This window comes from Mytilus edulis, chromosome 7 (genome assembly GCF_963676685.1).
Source record: "Mytilus edulis chromosome 7, xbMytEdul2.2, whole genome shotgun sequence".
NCBI lineage: Eukaryota > Metazoa > Mollusca > Bivalvia > Mytilida > Mytilidae > Mytilus > Mytilus edulis.
The window spans coordinates 31,619,771-31,643,771 of record NC_092350.1 but is presented as its reverse complement, the minus strand read 5'-3'; the positions used below and the strand labels follow the sequence as shown (position 1 = coordinate 31,643,771).

At 30.9% G+C, this 24,001-nt stretch overlaps 1 protein-coding gene across 2 annotated transcripts; it reads right to left on the bottom strand.

The window, feature by feature from the left end:
• Positions 1–520: 520 nt before the first annotated feature.
• LOC139482623 (one cut domain family member 2-like) lies at positions 521–21,192 on the bottom strand. 2 transcript variants are annotated; one of them, XM_071266545.1, is made up of 3 exons: positions 19,836–21,192; positions 10,126–10,188; positions 521–5,449 (listed from the first exon to the last, which is right to left on the bottom strand). In XM_071266545.1, the coding sequence occupies exons 1-3, from the start codon at positions 20,995–20,997 to the stop codon at positions 5,172–5,174; spliced, it is 1,503 nt and encodes a 500-aa protein (XP_071122646.1). In that variant the 5' UTR covers positions 20,998–21,192; the 3' UTR covers positions 521–5,171. The 2 variants fall into 2 exon arrangements, with proteins under 2 accessions (XP_071122646.1, XP_071122647.1); XM_071266546.1 differs by lacking the exon at positions 10,126–10,188 and having other exon boundaries at positions 19,836–21,168.
• Between the last annotated feature and the right edge of the window lie 2,809 nt (positions 21,193–24,001).

The following is a 24,001-nucleotide window of genomic DNA, read 5'->3' as shown; positions in this document are numbered from 1 at the left end:
GAAATAGCTAAAAATTAATGGGCCGTTATTGCCTTTCAATGCAAGAAAGAGCCACGGTCCATGAAACGCTCAGAATACACGATTTTGCATTATTTTTCTCAGAGCTTCTGGGGGACTTGAGCGGCCCCCAGATCCCTCGCCAAAATGTGTTCGCCTCGGTAACCTCGGCGAATATATTTTGCCTCAATATTAAAAGAGGCTAGTTACGGCCCTGCATTTGGTTGTTGTCTCATTGAATACCATATCTCAGTATATTTGTAGACGTACACTAATTTTTCACCAGTCATTTTGGGACCTTTTATAGTTTGCTGTTCTGTAAAACAATGCTCTGTGTTGAAAGCTGTACTTTGACCTATACTTTTTTATTTTCTATCCGATGTGACTTGGATGGAGGGTAGTCTCATTGGCACCCATACCACATTTTCTTATTTTTATATACAATATACAAAGGTCAGACAGAGTGAGAACAGCTTACCATAACATATTCTTCATAGACAGGGGTAACAAAAATAGGATAAAATTTATAGCTTGGTGACTATTTATTGTTCATAATCAGTACAAGTTATGTTTCCAACATTTGCATAAGTGTGAAACATAGGATTCACACATTCTAAAAATAGACACATAAAAACAGACTACCTAATGTTTGTAGTTCTTTTGTTCCCACAGATTAACACATCGAAATGACGTGTTCTAAACCATAAATGCAAGATTACAAAAACATTGAAATACAAAGCTCGGACGTGAGCAATTGATATGAAAAGGAAATTTTTATACTAAATTAAACAACAGAAAAGTTCCTCGTTTGTTCATTATCTTTTAATATGTTTTTTATGAGTCTCAACACTATTGATAAAAATGTTTTTCAATGAGGTTGAAAATTTATGTATGAAGATGTCACTGTTAAAAATAAATAATCATAAAATGAATGCATAAAAATGGTGATGAATGAAAACACATAACTTGTACAATTTTAACACTATATGCACCACAACACACAAGTATGTATATTGCACAATAAATAAGTTGATCATAATGAGAAACCATGTGACTTGCCACATGATTCATATACTATGTGACTGGCTAGTCACATGATTGGGACTGTTTGAATTATGTGACTAGGTTTTTTTAATTCCTTATGGCAATTTTATGAAGGAAAATACATCATTTAATGGTCCCTGAAGTTTGTCTCACTTTCACATAAACAGTTATGGTGTTAAATTTGTTCTATTTTAAGATACTTTGTTTTCGTCACCCTAATTTGGGTCCCATCTCTGTTTAAGTGAAAGTGTCGACTGATCGGAATGTCCCATAATACTATATACAGTCATGATATGCACTACTTTATGTTAAAAGCCAAATCCTAAAGCCAGCGATGAATTTGCTATTATGAATACCTAGAAATACAAGTTCAACTCTACAGGAAACATTTTTATCTTATTTTATTTCAGGAGCAGATTGGGTTTGTTAGAAAATTTTATATATCTAACAATTCTCAATGACCAAGATTTCCTGTTTTAGTAATTTCGTTATAATTTTGTTTGCAAAAGCAAATTCAGCAAAAAAAAATTATGCTTCATGCTGTTTTGTTTGTTGATAAAACATTAAATATCCCACAAAAGGAGAACAGCTGTTATACTTCCCATCACATGACCTTGTTACCATGGAAATTAACTTGCAAATAATCCTTTGACAAACTGTTACAGTACCTAAGTTCTAAAAGAAATTTTATAAGTTATTTGTTCAGTAGCAACATGTTTCCATTCATAAATTATTTAACAATAACTCTGACAAGTAACTGATTCTAGTGTAAATGGAATTCTATGTAACAGACAAACTATTTCACCTTCAAAGAAAAGTTCTTTTTGTATTGTTATTCAAGGCTCGAAACATGTGTAGTAACAATTGTGTTCACAGAAGATAACTACATGTTGCTTTTCACCTTAGAAGAATACTTATTTTTTTTATTGTTATTCAAGACTCGAAACATGTGTAGTAACAAATTTGTTCACAAATGATAACTCCATGTTGCCACATAATTCTTAAATGTGGGGTTTCAAAACAATAAGAATAAAATGTTCAATATTTATATATTTTTTATCGTTAATTGCAAAGAGAAAATTTACAACCATGACAAATTAAAGAAAGGACTCCTAGGTAAAGTATCCTGAAAATTAGTTTATTCTCCTTATTTATATAATTCTACAAAATGTGATTCATTTTATAGGGACATATTATACAGAAAGGAAAAACTAAAACAGGAGGATAGCTAATAAGATGTTAATCTGGACCATATATCATGTATAGTAATAAAATAAAATAGCACTTTCCAAAGTAGTACAACAGCTTGTCATCTTTATGTATCAAACTTTGGGAAATTGTATACAACACACAACTGAAAATATTTTAATTTCTTCTGTTTAATATTAGTAATAAATTTAATTGTTGAGATTCAAATTGAAAATTGTTCAGATCTTTCAAAATATTTTTCTTAAAGGAGAAGTTATCTTTAATGCATAAAAATTGATCGTTTTACAACACCACGTCCAAAAAAACATCTATTTATAAAAATATCTAAAACAGAAATAACCATGCAAATATTTATATCTGTTTCTGTGAGGTACTTTAAGGGAACATATTTCCTGATCACTGTCATAAAGGCAATATATATACAGGTCAAAATGACCACTATGATGTAATGGCCAATATTTACATATGACAAAGAGATTACTGTACACCGCTAAAAGTTTCAATACATTTTTTATTGCATGCCCCATGCAACAGAGGACATTTTGTTCCAACATATACAATGTATACACAAAAATTTACAGTTATGTTTTATAAACACAACATTCAATAAATTAATAAATAAACACAAAATCTTACACCAACATTAACAAATAAAGACAACCAACAACCAGAAAAGCCGCTGTGTGTTCAAGAGTAAAGAAATAGCTTAGTACATTTATCAGTGACTAATAAATTAAATACAGCATTTATTTTCCCCATTTCTGACCAATGAAATTATGATACAACTACGTTCTTAGAAAGCAGTATGACTAAATCATGTTAAAATAGGATCAAGAAAATATATCCTGGAAAAGACATACAACAACTCCCCCATAAATATTTCTGTCCTACTTTTAAGTCAAAAACATTAAATTTTGATGAATTGGAAAAAAATCAGAGTTAATTCCTTTTCAACAATGATAAACTCTAATAACACAGAATCAATCTTCTACTTGTTGGTTATCCATAACATAGAAAAAGATTTATTAAAGAAAAAGTTGGCAGTCATATATAAAAGGGCAAAATCTATAAAAAAAAAAGATAACAAAACATTGAAAAGTGTATAATTAATGGATTTCTTAAAAGCCAAGTAAATGGTAAAAGGGATTTGTATAAAATGAGCAATATGGAAAACTTATAAAACTCATTACCATTTTTGTGCAATGTAAGTTGCAGGGAATTTGTCGAGCTTTGGAAATTTCATTTCATGGGATGGATTTCTTCAAGAAGTAGTCAGAAACTTCAAGGAATTTGAGATTAAATATAAAAGTTACAACGGTACAACCATTCAAAAAGATTAAATGATCTAGTACATTTCTAAATGCAGATCAAACCGACTAATCAGCTAAAATTCATTATAAAACAACAAATACATTGTAAAGTGATCAAAACAGTCCTTTCAATTTGTTTTACAAGATATTCAAGATCGGGTAATATTTTTTGCTGCCACTAAAAACTAAAAGCATAAGCTAGGATTCTTGCCATTTGTTCAAAATGAGATTTGGATCTAACAAGGATTTGTATAGTAATATACAAATCCTTGGATCTAACTACCGAAACCTTATTGAAGCATCTAAATGACATGGATACTCTTGACAGAATCTGAGTCAGTGGAATGTTTCATTGGATCAATAATGACAATCACCCAAATCATCAATGAATGTCCTCATTAAACAAATAAATTAATCAACAAATGTAATAAATAATAATTAACAAAATAATCACCTAAAATCCATTACAAAAAAAAAATCAATAAATATTGCACAATTGAATACAGTGATTGTATGATCATAACACACACACACAACACAGAATTTCTGTGGTGATTTCTGTTACCTTAGAGACAAGCTACGACTAGATAATTACAACCAATTGTAAGATTTTTTAATGAACACAATGAAAATTCTATCTAGCTACCTGATATGTCATGGCAAACAAAATGACAATGAAAATGCAAGATTTTGTCCGAAAAAAGTCATAAATTGTCTTGAGATTGTTAAAGAGAAATATAAAGAGTCATTATTTACAGATAAAAAATACAAAGTGAGATTCCCTTGTTGACTTTAGTTCAGTCATTGCTAATTCATAATTTGTTCATAGTCTTTTTGTATAATTTTTTCATGATTAACAAGGTAAAAATAGATCTTTATTCAACTTTCCATGACAATTTGCCAAAAAATTGTCACATGATTCAGACATAAGAAACAACTTGCGGAACTTTGTAAGTTCCAACAATGGAATGTTTATGCAGATGATTTCTGGCCTCTTAAACAAAGAAAAGAAACAAAATGGAATGTACAAAACTGTGGAGAAGGAATGACACATTAAAAAATCTTTGCACCATTTGATCTAATGGTTAATCTAACAAGTTATGAGACAATAAATGTGTAATACATTTAAAACACCACCAAACTACTAGCAAAAAAATCGTATGTCAGCCATGAGCCTAACTAAACACAAACTTGATATTTAAAGTGCTGCACTGGCACCCCATAAGTGTCAATACAGACTGTATAAATAACATTAGAATAATGTTAAAATGCGTCACTGAAAAAAGTGTTGATCTTCAGCTTGCTAGACTAGTGTGGGTACATCAGATCTCTGTTCCAGTGTGGGCGCTATCAGCGTTTTCTGTCATTGAGACAATGTACTATGGTTTAATTATGCTTCACTAGTACAACTTTCTTGTTATGCTTTTAAAAATTAGCATTTACAAGATAATATTTGCACATAAAAAATGGACGAACATCACTTCTGTTTTTGTCTAAATCTACATTGCTTCATAGAAATCATACACACATATATATCAATCTTCTCACAACATCTATCTAGTCATGTACTCAGTAAAAATATTGCTAGGGTAAAATCATATGAACAACAACTCAGCTTTTGATCACCCCTTCACGATTGTCATTTCCATTGTCATCACGCCATTTGTCTATTGATCTTCGACGTGCATTCATGAAAAAATTCGCCACTGTTGTGACCTCAAGTCCGAGTTGTTGGGCAATTGTAGCTTGCATCTCCTTTGAAGGTCGTTTTGTTTCTTTAAAAATTGCATGTAATGTTCTCCGTTGAATGTCTGTGAACACTAAACGAGGTTTTTTCGGAGCTCCTCTGCTGTCTTGTGGAGACATTTCTTGTTCTTTTCTCTTACAGGCTGAAATATATAAAAGTTCAAAATAAATATATTGGTAATCATAATTAACTATTTCAGATCGCTGAAGCATTCTGGGTAATATTCCAGTAGCCTTCAAAATACATTGTGACTGATAACCTTAGTACTAAACAATGAAAATGCAACCCTCATAAGACAGTTTAAGCCAATGATTTTTTTTTCTGGTGAAATATATTCAAACCAACATGTAACGTCTTTCCAGTTACATGTCTGGTGACCTTAAAAATTAATTTAAGAAAAGTTTTTCGAAAAAATAATAGATTAGGGTATATAAGAGAGACAACAGTTTTACCGCAAACTTTAATAAAAAAAAAAATAATGGATCCCTGCCATTTCTTCTGCATAATTTTAGGTTATTGTTGGACAAAAACTGTTCTAAATAAAACTGATAAGCACCGTCTACAATGTAGAATTCTGTGTTGTACATTTAATTCCAATAGATATATATATATATACAAATGGCTTAAACATAATTAAATCTATTGATAAAAATACCAAACCTTCATTTGTATTTCCCTGAACAAAGAATTGACAATATAATTCTACTAAGGTTTACTAAAGAAACATTTCTTCATGTAGGACATTGTCAGGAATTTTAATAACAAAGCCGACTATACCTTCAGCTTAAGGTTCTGTTGCTATGGTATTTAACAAAGAAAACTAATATGGCAAGACATGCCCATGGAGATTTAACTCGGAAAGCGAAGTAGACGGAATGGCTTTCCCCCAGAGAAATGGAAATACTCAACTTTCCCTAACCAGCTGTAGTTAATATAATGAATCGTTGAAGCATAACATTACAATGAGCTTGCTATCATCTGGTGCTATTTACATTTGAAGACTATATATGGATGATTGAATTAAAGTAATAATCTTCCATGTCCAACCTTCAATGTATTAAAACTATGGGTTTTTTTGTATCCAAGAGCATGATGAAATAATTTTACATAACGATGAATGTCTGGCAAGAAAATTGTGTCTTCTAAAGATTTAGCCATTCATATGATTTTCTGTAATGTTTTTTTTCTTCAGAAAAGTTATTAAAATACCATTGTTACAATCTGGGTAAAAAGGTTTCTGCTTCTATAATAAGGGGCCCTTATGGATGGAGTAAACTTCAAAAAGACAACAAGCAACCCAACCACAAAAGTAAACAGATAATTATAGAAAGTTTTGGTCACTACACTGTTCTTATTGGATTAAGGATATTTATAAGTTTGAACAAAATTGGTATTATTCCTTAGCGTTTTTCTTTCTTTCTTAACTTTCCAGGATTTCACTTGCAAATGAATGCAAATAATTTCTCTAACTAAAAAAAAAAATATAAAAAATAAATGAACTAAACACCTAATAAATTCCTAAATATTTCTTTTTAAAGCATTAGTTAAAATAATGAAAATTCTGAAAGCAATATACATATAGGTTCATATAATAGTTTGTGATACTTATATTGCTATTCTCATCATTGTAAGACCAAAATCACCAAGAAAAATAAACAAAGCATTTCCCTTATAAGCAGAAATATAACGCTTGGTGTTGAGAGAGAAGTTAAACTTGACATCATAGCTATCAGTTCTAATCATATCTGAGTACTTAAGCCTTGCTGTCCTTCTCAACTATAATTTATCTCCTAACAATCTGTCAATATTTAATTCCCAGATATAATATGTTACCACCATTTCTATATTATGATTGCCTTTTTTAATGTTTTTGTTGTACTGCAGCTCCCACAAACTTATGTATTGTCTTTTTTCCAAAACAACTTCAGTTTTGTATAGCTGCTTAGGACATTGAGAAAACCATAAGTTAAGACTTCCTTATAAATTCTGTTTTAATACATTGCATTTTTTCTTTATTTTCAGGGGACATGGAGTGAATGTAAAAATACAACAGGGGAATATGTAAGCTTGTTTTAACTCTTAAATTCATCTTTCCATAAAAGATATATTATATACCAAAATTGTGCAGAGTTTGTAAAAAAAAAAATGCCAAGCCAATTCAATCCAGAAAAGTCAACAACATAATTAAGACTTGATCAAAATGGAAAAAAAAACCTGACATGATTCTACGAAGTTCTGAACACGATATTTCGTTCTGTGTTTGGTTCAGTGTGAGATTACAAGTGTTTCATTAAGCGGAAAGTAAATATTCATTAGTGCTTGGTTTCATGGAAGTATACCACGGAATACTCAGAAACTGGTAGAACGTGTGAATACTGCAGCTGATTTCTTTTCTCAGGCTCCCATGCAAATATTTTATAACAAAACCAGCATTTACTCCAAAATAATCTGTGTTTATTTTAACATCAGAGTTTTAATGATTTATCCGTTTTCTACCATAATACACAATAACCTTCAACTATTAAGAATGATTGTAATCAATAAATCATTATCTGTTAATAGCCTATGACACATGTTTTCTTATATTTACAAACAGCTCTGCAAATATTACTATTCAGTCTTTTTGTCTTAGTCCCCAAATTTATGAATAATGCAGGAAAAAAACTGAGTAGAAAAAAAAAAGATCCAATATGACATCACAAGAGACATTTTAACCAACAATAATCACAGGATGCCCTCCTACTATAGCACTTCATATATATATCCTATGAAATCCATTTCAAAAACTATTTAGAAATTTAGATATGTCAAAAAGTGCTGATAACTTATTTCGCAAATAGTGCTGGAACTATCCAAAATTAGTCCATGAAAATATTTAAAAAAAAAATCAGATTCACCATTACTTGCAATTTTTTTTTAAAACCAATGCAGTATTTGATATATATAAGAAAAAACACAACCTTACATAAATTTAAAAGACTAGAAAAATCCTATAAATTAAAATTTTCAAAAGACTTTAGAAAAAAACTACACAAAAAGACATCAGAATTTTAATGACATAAAACAACTTGCAGATACTGGGTTGTAATATGTCAACTAATGTAACATGCACCAGACAGAAAATAAGATATACACCCTTTTATTACTGCTCAGCGTTTTACTTTGGAGTGCTTTAAATGACAAAACACAGTATGACACAGATAAGCCGTAGAACAAAGTATTTCTAATAACGAAAAACATACCAAAATAGCCAAATATACAATACAACCTTCATATCAATATAAGATGCTTCAATCATGTAATAGTGGTAACCTCTGCAGTCTGAAGTGTGCATGACGGCACGAACCTACTTCTTATGAAAAACAGGGTCGCGAAAGGTCACAAGCAAACAAACCTCTAACGTTTTATTATTAGTGCAAAATTTGTCACAGGTTTCTATAAAGAATTTTTCCTGGTTGATAAACATTCATTTCACTTTACCTTTTGTGTGGACAATTTTAAATATTCTGTTGAACAAGTCTCACATTTGTCTTTTTGTGTCAGAAAATGTAAACATAAGGATTGAATAGGAGAATGACGCTTAGATAAGAACATGGAAGATATCTCTTCACATTAAATTCAATTTGTAATTTGATGTTTACTGATTTTTTATAAAGACCTATTGGGGTGTTTTAATCAACAAAAGTCAGAAGTTCTTCCCATGGTATTTTGGTAGCTTGTCTTAATGAAAATCGCCCTCTTTACACATTGAACAAAAGACGGAGTTCCAATCATTATATATTCAGTATAAATGTTTCTACAAATGATGTACCCCATAAAGTATCGGAATAAATTGCATTTGAATAATTTATACAATGACTTCCTTTTATGTCAAGTAGTAGCTGACCATATTGTAATGGACACCCTCAGGCAAGAATTATGTCATTCTTATCACAACCACATTAAATCCCATATTTAATGAAGTTTTATTCCACTATGAGAAAAGGGTTTCAACTTATAAAGACTGTTTAAACCGATTAAGTTTCCCCTGTAATGACTGGAGTAGCATACAACATTCATAACAAAGAATTATTTTTGAACAACAGCTTTCATCAAATGAACATGCAAAATTATTTCTGTGCTATAAATTTTTAAAATGTAATTTTTTATGACAAAGGATTTTAACTATTTCTGATGGTCTAGATTAACGCTGTTCAATAGACTGAGAAGCCAAAATAGGACAAACATAAAAAATGAAGCTACCTATTAAATCAAAATCTACCATGAGTAAAAAAAATTAATCAAAAAAACATTTCATAAAATCAACACAAAATTTGAAACATAAAATGTAAGAATGTATTATTTAGCATGCATCTGGTGTGGTTTCACAATGACACACATGGTTCATGGGATATAATATGATTTTCCTTATAAATTCATATATACAAGTCAAAATAATTTGTCGACATTGGTAACAAAAGCATGCATGGTGTGTGTGTGTATATTTGACAAGGAAACACGACAGATGTTTCCCCAATGCTAACCTGGCTATTGTTAATAAGCTTTATCTAAACCATTGTGGTGAATGACAGTCAACTAGAAATGTTTTTAACACTACATCAAAATGAGTTTTCTCTTGCTAGACATTTCAGCAATGTTTGTTTTTTTCAATTGAATTTTTCACCAGTCTTATTCTTCAATTCCCAAAATGAAGACAACTATAATGTACAACATTCAGACATCAAAATAACTGGTACCCATTTTGAATTTGTTCTTTTCTTTGCAGTGCTCATTGTAAGTTGAAACAACATATATTTTGACAACAATCTGTATGCCTACCTATTAAAGATGTGCCAAACCCTCCTTCTTCCTTTTTTATCGACACTTCACCGAACGTTTTGCCTACAGAGAGAGAAAAGTGGAGATTTATAAGTGATTTGTACACGAAAGTTATTTCTTTGTTACATGTTCATATATCTTAGTAAAAACAGGGTAAGATCTGAAATAAAACTTCTGTACTTTCGTATGGTCACAGATGCATGCTACATGAATGAGAAAAATAAAACAAGATTAAAAGATGACAAGTTTGATAGAAAGTCTGCCTCAGGCTCAGGCAATGCATTTAGAAATGATTCTTTATATCTTATAATTGTTAGGACAAAACCATTTTCTCTCTTGAAAAGCCATAACATATCTGACAAAGAATTAACAGTTGACTTTGTCAAACAGCCTAACACCATAGGATGAACTTTTTTTAACTACTGAGGCATTCTTTCAATCAAACTTGTTTGTACCTGAAAAGCTGTTCTACAATAAAGTATGATGAAGTTGATGAAGAAAATAAATCACTACTTCTCTGAAAAAATAATAATATATATATATATATGTTATAATCATAATATACTGTGCTACTTATGGATGTAGTAACAATTCAATCTGTCTGAAAAGTACCAGGGCTATGATCTATTCAAATTTACTTTCAATAAGTTGAAATATAAAAAGCAATATTTTGTTTCCAATTATAAAATACAGTAAAAATGTTCAATTTCTATACATTTATTTTGAATTGTGACAAGTATAGTGAATGCTTTATAATTGAAACTGTAGTTTCAAACCAATGAGGCATATAAAGTAAAAGGTTTTATTTGAAACTGCATGCACCAGAAATTCTTGTGAAGTTGTGTTTTCAAACATTACCAAGTAAGGGTTAATAACAATTACTATCCTCTTTCTTTGTTCTCAAGTCTATTCACTCGTAAAACACTCTTTCATTTTTAATGTTGTCAATTTTTAGTTGATTGCATACTGAAATTAAATCATTCTGCACTCGAGAAACTAAACCTACGACCAACATGTTTTGAAACTTCATACTTAGGCATAATGTATAAACAGCTTTATTCAGGATGGAATGAATAATTGATAATTTTAGGTAGAATATTTTTTTATCAGCCGAGTTGTGGTAGTATTATTAGTCATGATGAAGTTTATCATGTGTGTGTCTTATTCAGACTCTGTACCTGAGCACAGGTGTGGGATGTGATATAGCTAACAACGTTTCTACAGGTTACAACTAAAGCTGCTTTCTTGCCATGGTAACCAGGAATCTAAATGACGGATCCAAATAAATGGAAAAATTATATTCATACAAAATGATACTTGTGTTGGTGACTTATCAACCGTGTCTATCTCAGTCAGCTTATTTCCTTCCTCAGAACAACTTTCATTTGAATTCTTGGTCGGTGCTTTTTCGAAAAAATCGATATAATGACCACCGTTAATCACATTTTTTTCACACAGAGAGAAAGCAAGGCAATATTCTCTATCAGGAGATCTCCTACTTTTTATTATGTGTACACACAATGCATGAATCACGGAAATCTCAACACAAACATGGCTACGTTGAATAAAACATATTAGCGTTACAGTAAAAAGTTTTTATTGAAATGAGAATTTGTCATTTTATAAGCAAGCTGTTATACTGTTAAGTAAAAAGATAATGTGTTCATATTTATTGAAAGGAAATACAATGAATTGAAAAGAATTTTGAGTATTTTGAATTGTCATAAATAGCGAATGTTTGATTTCATGCCCCCTTGATCCGAATGAATGATGGTACTTAACAAGTTTAAAATAGTAAAGAAAATCACATAGCTTGAAGAATAATAACATTATTTTCTAGTCCGGACAACAGTGAAAAGTTTATTAGACCATGTCTCCTATATACTTGACCCATCTTTTTTTTAGGCCAGTGAAAAAACTCTGTGAAAGCTCTACAACTAGAAAATATTAAGACATCCAATTTTCAGTCAAGAAAAAAGTTGTACAAATTGAAAAGAAAAGCTAAAATTACTTCAAACTGAAGTGAAAAAAACAACAACAAAAAAAGAGTGATTTGATATCCATGAGGGATGGGATGTTATAGTTTCAATCTTTCTAATCAAACAAAACGCAAAAAAAAATCCAAACAGCAACAAGAAATATGGACAAATTGGTTTGTAATGAGGACCGACTTCTTTTGTTTTCACCATCACAAAATTAAATCTGATCATTTGTGGAAGAATCCACTCAACATTTGACTGGTTTCAAGTATCTTGTTTTCAAACCAATTCCAGCCTTAATTATACAAGACTTGCCATCATGTACATACAACTACAAAGAGAATTTAGAAATCCAATATTTACAGAAAATTGCAAATGGGTATGTTGGTGATTAAATGAAATCTATCTAAACGAAGCTATTTGTGTTTTAACTGTATCATATACTGGGTACAGCGAAATTCCATTTCAGAGGCAAAAGCATCATTATTATCCATAGAAAACTGAAGAGCGAGTTTTGTCCCAGTGTTGGTAATCATTTTGTTTAGGAAAATGGCTGAACTGTGTTGTATTTAACCAGAGGTCAAATTTTGCAGACTTAACAAGGCTGACTGAAGCAACATCCAATTACAGTATATGGAGTAAGTGAATGAGACATAGACTAATGAAATGACTCAAGCTGGCACTCATTTAAGGTAGCACAATACAAAGATTTGTTCACTCCCAATCAGACAGCTTTAACTGATGTAATTCATTTAATCCTTCTTTATATATTATAAATGAGGTACCAAAAGAAAGAAGAAAGATTCATCTTTCAAATTGTGATAATTTCATTATGACATAATTATTACATAATTAATTATTATGTAATAAGTTGCTATATTGTGATGTCCACACTTGAATGAATTTAGCGTCTTTGTTCTTCATAGCATCCCAAAATATTTAATAGATTCTTGTACAACACAGCTTGACCTCCAAAACTGTGTCTCAGATTTCCAAAAACATCAATAGAACAAATTTTATACCCAATTGAATTTAGTGGTCTCTTATGAATTATTGTTGCAAATTTCATTGTAAATTTATGAGAGAATGAAATACAATAGGAAAAATCTGAGACATAGTTTTGAAGGTCAAACTGTGTTGTGCAAGAATCTATAAAATATTTTGGGATGCTATGAATTACAAAGAAGCTAAATTCATTCAAGTATTGACATCACAATATGGCAACTAATTACATAACAATTAATTATGTAATAATTATGTCATAATGAAATTATCACAATTTGGAAGATTAATCCTTCTTCTTTCTTTTGGTACCTCATTTATAAAATTTAAAGAAAGATGAGTGGAATTACATCAGTTTAAAGATGTCTGGTTGGGGATGAAAAATCTTTGTATTGTGCTACCTTAAGAGGACAGGAACTTCATTCTCTTCAATGAGGAATGTCCATTACCCTCATATAAATTATTTCCAAAGGTTTCAATTCTCTGATTATTATACAATGCATATACATTTTCCACTGAACAACTAAACCTTTATTTTCACTTCAACAAAAGATTCTTGATTCAGGGGTAAAAGAACAGGGTCTACATAAATTCTGTGAGTCCTCTGTTCTTTATCAGTATATGAAAAACTAAGAGACTTAATTTTACAAGCCTGCCTAAAAAAAGTAGTTTCAGAACAAGCAGATTGAACTTTTGAAAAAATGACAATATCATTGTATATTAGCTTGGTATCAGAGTTTCTATGAAGGGGGTATACCTGAGCAAGCCATTTATTTAGATTAATATGATGAGACTTTGTACAAGATAAGCTGGTTGTCAATCATTACTACCCAGTCGTAATAATTTGGTTGTGAAGTCTCACGACCACCCCCATCGAGGGGTAGTTCTTTTGGCTGAAAACTTCTAGGCCAAACACCTAATCAGCAGAGTTTACTAAACAATCACATTGAGAATAGGGGGACTTGTCAGAACAGAGATAACTTTGATCTGACATGATCAAGATAGGACGCACACCTCTCTCACTTTCCCTTCTTTGGAATGTTTTAGGGGAGGAATGTATGTTTCTGGATTACAATTCTCTCATTTAACATCTGTCTAAAACTTGTCAAGTTTAGCCATGGAGGACTGATAAGATGGACATCTGCTATGGGAACTGATGGGGAATATATATACATACATGTATACTAAACAAGTCAGAAAAAGAATGTATACCAAATGAGTGACAATTTATGAATTACATAGAAATGAAACATGGATTGAAGAATTCTGAGGATAAAATTTTTAAAGTTTGAAATCTTATCTGCTGTCCACTTATATGCTTAGTTTGCTCTGCATGACACTTACAATGATTTAGCTAAATTTACCTTTCTAAAAATCTCAAATTAAGAGGAGCATTATTTCTCATGAACATTCTTTTACCTATACTTGGTGAAATTTTCCGAGATGAAAATTCTGATGCAGGAATTCATCAACACAAAAATTTTAATAATGATATGATTCAATATTTCTACTCTGTATTCTTATGTAAATACATTTATCCAAAATAATGATGGCAGAATGATTTTAATTCTTTGTTTTTCTCACCGTATGCATCATTTATAAATTTGTGAATTTTCTTGTTGCTTGATTATTAGAATATTAAATTTTAGATTTCCTTGTGAAAGTGACCTTTTTCCCCTCATTTTTCATCAGCAAAACCCATAAAAGCATTGAGTGAGATTTAAAACTGTTTCCCACAGATTAAATTTATTTTTTAAAATCAAATTTAAAAGATAATACATGTATTCAACAAATAGTTTTTATCTTGAAACTCTTCCTTGCACTGAGTACAATGTTTGGTGTGCACTTTCAACAAAAAGGTCTTCCTTTCGGCAACTACTTAACAGCTGTCTATGGAAGGGAACAGACTGGACAATGGCCCTTTCAAAATTACATTGCACCTGCTTAAATTAAACTATTAAAACACATTCATACATTTTAACAGTTTGACCATTATAAACCTTAAGCTGGCTCATCCATCAAACTCCTACCTAAAGTACCATTTTCCAACATTTTAAAATGGATTTCTAATTCGGAGCTGGTTAAAATATACATCATTTTTTAATTTCAGAGGAATAAAATGTGAATTTCTTTTTAAGCAAATTTTGATAACAGTTATTCTCCTTTACAAACAAATTGGATCTTTGAAAAAATTTTAATGCCTCCTTTTATTATGCATACAGGCTAGAATACTAGTATAGCTTTGTAAAACAATCCATCAAATCTTGGAGACTGTTTCTTTTTCAATCACAACACAGCCAAACAGTGATGTATTATAGAATCTTTAGAGAGACCTTAGGGTTATTCAACGAGTGCAGAGCAACCAAATCTAATATCAGAAAATAAGAATTTTTACTCTCTTGGAAAAATCTACACATGCACAGGTTAAAACAGAATCTTTTCCATCATTATTTCTTAGAGATATTTTGGAGATTAAATGTTCTTCTAGTTTAACATGCCAATCTACTGACTTGTAGGAATTTCTCTTTAATTTTTAAATTAATGACCAGTTTCACCTTCAAACTTCTATGTCTATGTCTGCATGCAAACACCGGGTTAGTAGCAATTTATGTCTTAAAGTCCATAGAATATACATGTACATGTGTAACATCAGAAAAGACAGAAACTATTAGGCATCTATATACATTATATACAGAATGAATAGCAAATTTCATGTACTTGTTTATTTTTAAAGCGATCTAAATGTCAAAATATAGAAATAGATACAAGTATAATTATAATTTAAGAAGAGGTACATTTTTCAGACAGATCTACTTGTACATGTATTTGCTGTAATAAAATATAATATAAAGCAGAATTGTAAGACGCATGGCTATGCATATAACTGTTGTGCTGTAAATAAAAAAAAAATCTAATTAATTGCCGCTCGTGAACTTTCAACAAACTAATAAACATGCATAATTACCGTGCAACTTTGCAATCATGCAAAATAAAATAATAAAAAATAGTTTTCATTATTTTCAACCATAATGCCAAGAAACAAATATTCATAAAACTTGATTACTTTTTTTTAATTGAGTCTTTCACTTTTCAATCACACAACAGTTTTCAGTCAAAGAAGGTACAAAAGTATACAATTTAAATGTTTAGTATTAGTAGTGAGCAAGGCACAGGCGGGATACTGTCGTTGATTAGTATATAAAGGTCACTACTTCCCATTCCTAGAATGTATAATATAATACCTTAACCAATCAACGACTGTCGATGGAATCCATATCGTAGATCAGTACATAGCTAACTAAACTGAAAAGACAGAAAGCTATACAAAATTAGGAAAATAAGAGAGAAACAAAAAGAAAATCCTAGAAAATGTGGCAAATCCATAGAAAGTATGAAATATAATTATGATTAAACTTCTGTATGTAATTTCTCTAGATAAGAAATGGATGTGAATAATTTATGTTATAGTCCCAGATAGAAGTAACGACTATTGTGTAAATGACCAGACCAGATGCTGTTTTGGAAAAGACATATCTAACAGATGGACAAACACCTTAAAAAATAACTAATAGATCATAGTGTCATACAAGTATGTGTTTTAACTACAAATGTACTTATTGAATTAATTTCATTTTCTTTGTGACTAATTTGCAAATTCAATAACAATGTATCTCAAGAGTTTTAAAAGCACATACATGTAGGACTAGTCTCAACGCAATATCAAAGTACAAATGTAGTAACAAAGACCTATTAAAAGAAACGCTGTAATAGCTGCATAGTAAACTGAAACACTGGAATCTAGTTAGCTTTTTATTTCACCACTATATGTACATGTACATGTTTTGGGATCACGTTTTATTGCAATTGTTTATTTGGGTTTTGAATTTAAAATTTCTTTATTTACTGGCCTTTATTGCAATTATCTAATTGAGAAATTAAAGTTAAGTAAGCTTAAGGCATACAGTGATACATTTTTGTTCTTTAGATTAGAGCGTTTTTATTAAGACTTGGACAAAAGTTAGACATATGATGTCATTAAAAATAAAACAAAAGCTGTTAATGTTATAAGCTACACACCTGTTACACTTTTATTTCATACAAGTCTCATGTTACTAAATCATGTATACATGTACATGTGTATATTAATAATGTATCTTTCTCTCTCAAATAAATACATGTATGTAAACCATTACTAAAATGTGTAGAATAATTATTTTAATAAAAGTGCATGAATACTTGGACATTGAAGAGTATCTATAACTACAGTTATACACATGTACATTGTACTTATTATGATACTTAGTAAATGAACATGTACACGTTGTGTACCTTACGTGTACCTTTTGTAATCTGTACAAACATGTTCAAAGTAACATGAAATGTAAAAATATTTTACTAGTGATGACAAGTAATTTTTGTGATTAAGTATTTAAAATTTAAAATTCTAGCATGAATATAATTCACCTCCTATTGATAGTGTTTGTGTACACCTAAATACTGGTGTGGACCTTTCATGGACTTTTAAATTAAAATTCCTAATAACTGTTTTTATTACCCTTTACAAAAATTTCTCACATTACACATTGTAACAGTATTCTATACTTTGTCTTTTAAGTAACAGGTATGCCTGAGTATGGACTAGATTTTTTTTTATCAGAAATATGACTAAATTGACAAAAGTATGAAGAATTATATATAACTTGGCGTTTATCAAAAAGGAATGTAAATATGAAGAGTGACAAAATCCAGATAAGCAGGATGATGGTACATGATATTTGAGAGAAAATTTACGACCAAGTTGGAAACAATGTTGGTATTAGATTGGATTGTCAAATCCATGTCAGATTACCATACCTTCAATACTGAGTGACAAACGAATCTGGACAAACAATACCAACTGGTTAGCACCATATGGCATCGTCAAAATAACGCAAAGGATTAAGTTTAAACTGTGGACTCATTCTCTGTTAGATGAAGCAGGAATTACATTATTAAATTCTGCAAGGATTCATATCTTCTTTAGATTATAATAACTTTGATTTATCATGTTATCTACAAACATGCCATTTTTACCATTGTTTACAAACCTTTTAGATAGATAACAACTGCACTTTTTACTTAAGATTTCTAAAGTTTTTGATTGACTTCTTTTTTAAATGAAATTAGAAAAAAATAACTTTTTAGATTGCTACTGTAGAAATATACATTATTTGCAAATAAAATAAAGATTCAGTTTTAAATTTCCAGTTCACTGTTAACCTGGTAAATTACATGTACATGTATATAAGATCCAATTTCACAAAGAACAGATACAATGTAAGACATTTTCTGCAAAACATAGACAATCTATGCTTTTTATCAAAAGGCTTTTAAAGAGGCTGGTCAATCTTGTGAATTTGATCAATTTAGAAAATAAAGTACATGTATGTGTATGACAACTATGATAATCTACTTGCAAGAGTTAACAAATACTTAAATTTACTGCAAGTTCTAAAGCTTAAGTAAAGTAAATGGAGAAAGTTAAAATATTCTGTTTTCAATTTCCAGTACATGTATATGTATGAACAACCTTCAAGACTTGCTTCCTGTTTATAAAGAAAGTGCAAAATACATGTACATGTTTCACATGCTTGACAATAGTTTGACAATTCATGCAATGTATTAGCTTGGTTATAAATTGTACCTTCTTATCTAAAAACTGTTGTGCTTTGTATGATTTCAAACATTTAAATAGGACAAATATTTAGATTATATGTACATGTACATTTTTCTTTTATCAAAATGAAAGAGCAATAGAAATACACATGAAATCTGAGTTAGGGACCTACTAGAACTCTGTTTTCAATAAAAATCTGACAATTCAAATTACATACAATTAGAACTTTTTAAAAACCTTCTTTTTTCATATGATTCAGTAATGTTTTTTCTTAATTTCAAGTTTTTTTTTTGTTAGTGAATTTTTCCAGGTAAATATTTCTTTGATGTTTGACAAAAAGGTGCCACAAGGCTACACCAAAAACAGATGTTAGGTACATTCTGGTCTATTGTTCTCCGACAGGTGACCACCTCTCAAGCGTAATTAACTAAATACAGAGGTATTAACACATATATCTCAATACAAACACATTAGTTTGGGAACAATAGAATATAATATTGCATGTGTGTGCCACTGCTACCAGTGTGAGTGAATGACAAAGAAATTTGCTGTTGAGTTATGAATAATACATCTCTACTAATGAGCATTTGACATATCAATTCAATTAAATTTGCCAAGTGTGCCAGAAGGCTAAGCTTCTTGTTTTAATTTAAATTAAGTAGACAAAGAAAATTGTTAAAATCAACATTATTAGTATTTTTTTTTAAATTCCCAATGATTTTCTGAAAAAAAATGTACTGACTATTTTTCATAGCATTTATCATGTTTATGGGACATCAATAGTCAATATTTGTGGCAATAAAGAAGTCGATTGTTTATCAGGGCCTCATATCTAAAATAGTTTTATCAATGAAAGCTACACTTTCAAATATTCAATACTTTAGTCAATATACTATAATGTTACTATTAAACTACATGTGGCTGCAAAAACAAAATGACTAAGACAGTGAAATTAAATACAACACAGAAATTAAATATATGTAATAAAGGGCAAATGCAAAAAATAGCAAATTCACCACTGAAAGCCATCTATGACGAAATTTCCGTTGGAGGGGATAAAAACCAAATGTTACCTGCCAATCTTAGAGCCGACATGCGCTGAAATTCTGGTTCCTGTAACCATTTCCACATTCTTCGGAATGTCTCTCTTCCTGATTTCAGTTTGCTCCAAGGCTTGGGATTTCGTAGAAGATCACTTAATGTCCCTTGACTTCGACATAAAACTCTTTGTGCAAATACAGCTTGTGGAATACTATATCTCTTCAATTCGCTGCTTATTCTTTGTGCTAATTCTTTAGTATTTATTTCTTCAAGTTCTTGTTGTTTATTGCTTTGCGTGTCCATTGGACCCAGAGATCTTTCACGTTGCGGACTACCACTATGACTGTGTGGGGATGCATCAGGTGTCACTGTTGAATTGACATGCAATCCATTCACTGAGGACATCATTGGATTCGGGGAATGTAATCGTGGCGGTTGGGCACCAAGATTGCGATAATCATATGAAGCTAATGTGTTCGGTGATAAAACTGGTGATCTATGTTCTGATTTTGGGGATGGAAGTCCGTTTTGACTAACACTAACATTAACACTGTAACTGTACGGAGACATTGCCTGATTATATCCATTTGTTGTCATCATGTTCATTGTAGTATTCCCCATACTAGCCATACTGGCAGGACTTAAATTCATACTCATCATTTTCGGGTCATAACGGTAAGTGTTCATAGCGTTAATATCCATAACGGTTCCAAGTCCATTGTTCATCAAAGTAAATCCATTTCCACATGTAGTCTGAATTTGGTTAAATTTGTCCGACACTGTAGAAATTGGAGGCAGAGGCTGCAGCGGAGTCAGAGTCGCGTAACTGTTTGGACTGTATGATGGACTCATCCTACCATTAAGAGTCTGATAAGTCATTTCTCCCATTTGGGATCTGTACTCAGTACTATCAATCATGCTTGCTACTGTTACGGCTATAGCATTAGTGCTTCGGTTTATTTCATCAATGCTTGGTTCAAGTTGTTCAGCTTCCGGACTTGACACTGCATCTACACTGTTCACTTGTTGGTAGTCGGTATCCGAATGAGTAGTAACTGCTAGTTGACTTGTACTATCGGCACCGATGTCAGCACTACCTTCGGGTTCAATCTTCAATCCTGTACTGACTGGGGTAGCGACTGTCGAATCATTAATTTGTTGATCCGGGATATCACCCATGTTTTCCATCGTCATTCCAAAGATCAACAAACGATCGAACACCAAACAATGATAAACTGTCAGTTAAAGTAACCTTTGGTAGCGGTTTGCTGGTTGGTTAGTCGATATTTGGGGGCTATTACGTACGCTTGGGAACAAGAAAGCTGTTCCTTAGTTCAACCTCCATGTTTAGACAGCTGTGACCTGCGCATTGGAGATTTGCGCAAGTTCATTATTCTAAGCATGCGTATTCCGATTCCGCGAAGACTAAATTGTGTACAACTTTCATAGCATAATGAAGCGTGCCAATTCCTCTTGGGAATAAATCTATTCCCACATCAATTTCTTTCGATTAACAATATTTAGATTAAAGTTAAATAATACAAGAATGTTTTCTTATAAAACTGGATAGTTTTTTTCCCTCGGTGAGTAGGCAAAAATATAACTTTTGATATGTTGAGGGAAAATAACTTTTTTTACAAATATTTTCAAATATTGAAAAAGTTGTTAGATATTAAATTATAATTTTATTTAACGACGACATAAAAGTGAGAAAAGAATTGACAAGAAAACAAAGCTTATTAAATTTTCCATTGTGTTTGTACTGAAAATAGGAGAAAGGATGATAAAAAAAAAAAGCGAAAATTTTGAGAATACACATTCCTCTTTTATGGTATGCAAGTTGGTTGCAAAAGATAATAAATAATAAAGTTTCAACACTTAGATATTATATTAACAAATTTCAATGTCGGAAGGGGGGGGGGGATGAAAAATAATAATTTCATATAAATGCCAGTCAACACAATCGTTGTCAATTAGAATTGGAATATCATTTTATTTTAAGTTAATACCGTGACAGAGTCACGAATTGCTAAAGCAACATGACTTTGTCAAATGATAGAAACAGATATTATTTTAAACCTCAATTTGAAAGAGGAGCCATTTTCAAATAAATATTTACTTGTACATGTATTTGATGATATAGATTGATATGATCAAGGATTTGTATAGTACTTATCTTACTATACAAATCCTTGATATGATGCAGAATCGCATAAAGTTGCGTGGCTTTGAATTTAACTGGCATGCTGAATATGGAGCCGACGGTACTTTATACGTCTATGGTTACTTCAAGAAAAGTAAAAAAAGCATTGTGGATATAGACCTCAAGCAGCAACATCTTATGATATTCTTATAAACAATTCATGGTTTACTGAGTATATAATAACTAAATTAAACAAAATAATCGAAACATAATAACAAGACAAAACTGATGTTCTCCCCTACATAAAAATAAAATATACTTATGTTGGACAAAATTTCTAAACTACAGATCCAAGCTTAGGCAAATATGCTCTGAAATGATGATTTACTCCTTTTCCCCTTTTTTCGAGCAAAAAAGGAAATGAGGTAAAGAAATACAGAAAAATACCCATTATATATTATATTATTGAGACACCAAAATACTTTCTCTAGAGACAGGACTAATATATATGATTATCTATCCGTACTATCCACTATATTTACAGTGATTACAAACGTTTTCACATTTTGAAGGATGAAGAATAGGACAATGATTACTTTAACCAGGGACTTTCTATACTGAAGTACTAAAGTTAGTGTAGAAAGTCACTGATTTAACAGACTTGACCACTGAGACTTAAACTGTTTTTTTTTTTATAAAGAAATGGTAAATATCGTGTTTTCGTTAGAACAAAATTCATTTGGCTTTGTACTAACTACTCAAGTTATTCTTTTTATTAGTTCTTTGAATTAAAAAAATTCTTGGTTGATATAGAAAAGACTCGAGTTAATTTACTTTCTCCGAGGCCCGACAGCTATTTTGGTTGTATCATGGAAGTATTATATTGACAGGAACTCCAACGAAAAATTAGCACATTCGCACCCCACTGATTTCTTTAGGAAAATAAAAGGTTCCGACTCAGTATGTCAAGTATGTGATAACTCCTTTGTGGGGTATCTGCGATGCCGCCCTCGCGTGTGTAGTTTACAGAAACTGATCTTATCACGTGATCTGTTATCGAGGGTCTAATCTACCTACCAATGTAAATAAACACGGAAACTCCCGTGGCTAATTGCGATTCGCTACATGAATAACGACACCTGTTTTTATTCAATAATTAAAGACTACAGCTGAAACAATCTTAAAAATCGGTCCATATTTAACAGAATGACAAAAGAAAAATAACTGTATTTGGAAAGAATGTAAGATTATTTTTAGTTTTGTCTAATATGTTTTAATCACTAGAACTAGGAAATCGGGAAATATCGGATTATGCAGATTACATGACTCTGAAGTAGAGTGTTTGCAGAAAATAATTTGATGTCCGTGTAGTGTGCCTGATGGCGCCTGATAACTCAAATTTTAAGTTAAAGATTGTAAATTTTAATCGAGTGTAACACAAATATTAATAGTTTTCTCGATCGTAAAATGTAACTTAACATATTTATAGAAATTGTTTTAAGCACTAAGAGATGGATAATTATACGCCCGTGATTGTCTCTCCATATAGTATGTATCAAGTTAAAACACAGATTACATGACTTTTGTACACCTTCTTTTTTTTGGCGCCTGATAACTCAAATTTTTTGTTAAAGATTGTAAATTTTAATCGAGTGTAACACAAATATTAATAGTTTTCTCGATCGTAAAATGTAACTTAACATATTTATAGAAATTGTTTTAAGCACTAAGAGGTGGATAATTATACGCCCGTGATTGTCTCTCCATATAGTATGTATAAAGTTAAAACACAGATTACATGACTTTTGTACACCTTCTTTTTTTTGGCGCCTGATAACTCAAATTTTAAGTTAAAGATTGTAAATTTTAATCGAGTGTAACACAAATATTAATAGTTTTCTCGATCGTAAAATGTAACTTAACATATTTATAGAAATTGTTTTAAGCACTAAGAGGTGGATAATTATACGCCCGTGATTGTCTCTCCATATAGTATGTATCAAGTTAAAACACAGATTACATGTACACCTTCTTTTTTTTAAAATTCAACCTGGT

What these genes read in the sequence shown, in the direction of transcription:
- LOC139482623 (XM_071266545.1), bottom strand. Translation starts at nt 20,997, where the DNA reads ATGACGATGGAAAACATGGGTGATATCCCGGATCAACAAATTAATGAT. An exon ending in GTCGGCTCTAAGATTGGCAG is followed by an intron (nt 10,189 to 19,835) that starts GTAACATTTGGT and finishes CTCTCTCTGTAG; the next exon opens with GCAAAACGTTCGGTGAAGTG. An exon ending in GTTTGGCACATCTTTAATAG is followed by an intron (nt 5,450 to 10,125) that starts GTAGGCATACAG and finishes TATATATTTCAG; the next exon opens with CCTGTAAGAGAAAAGAACAA.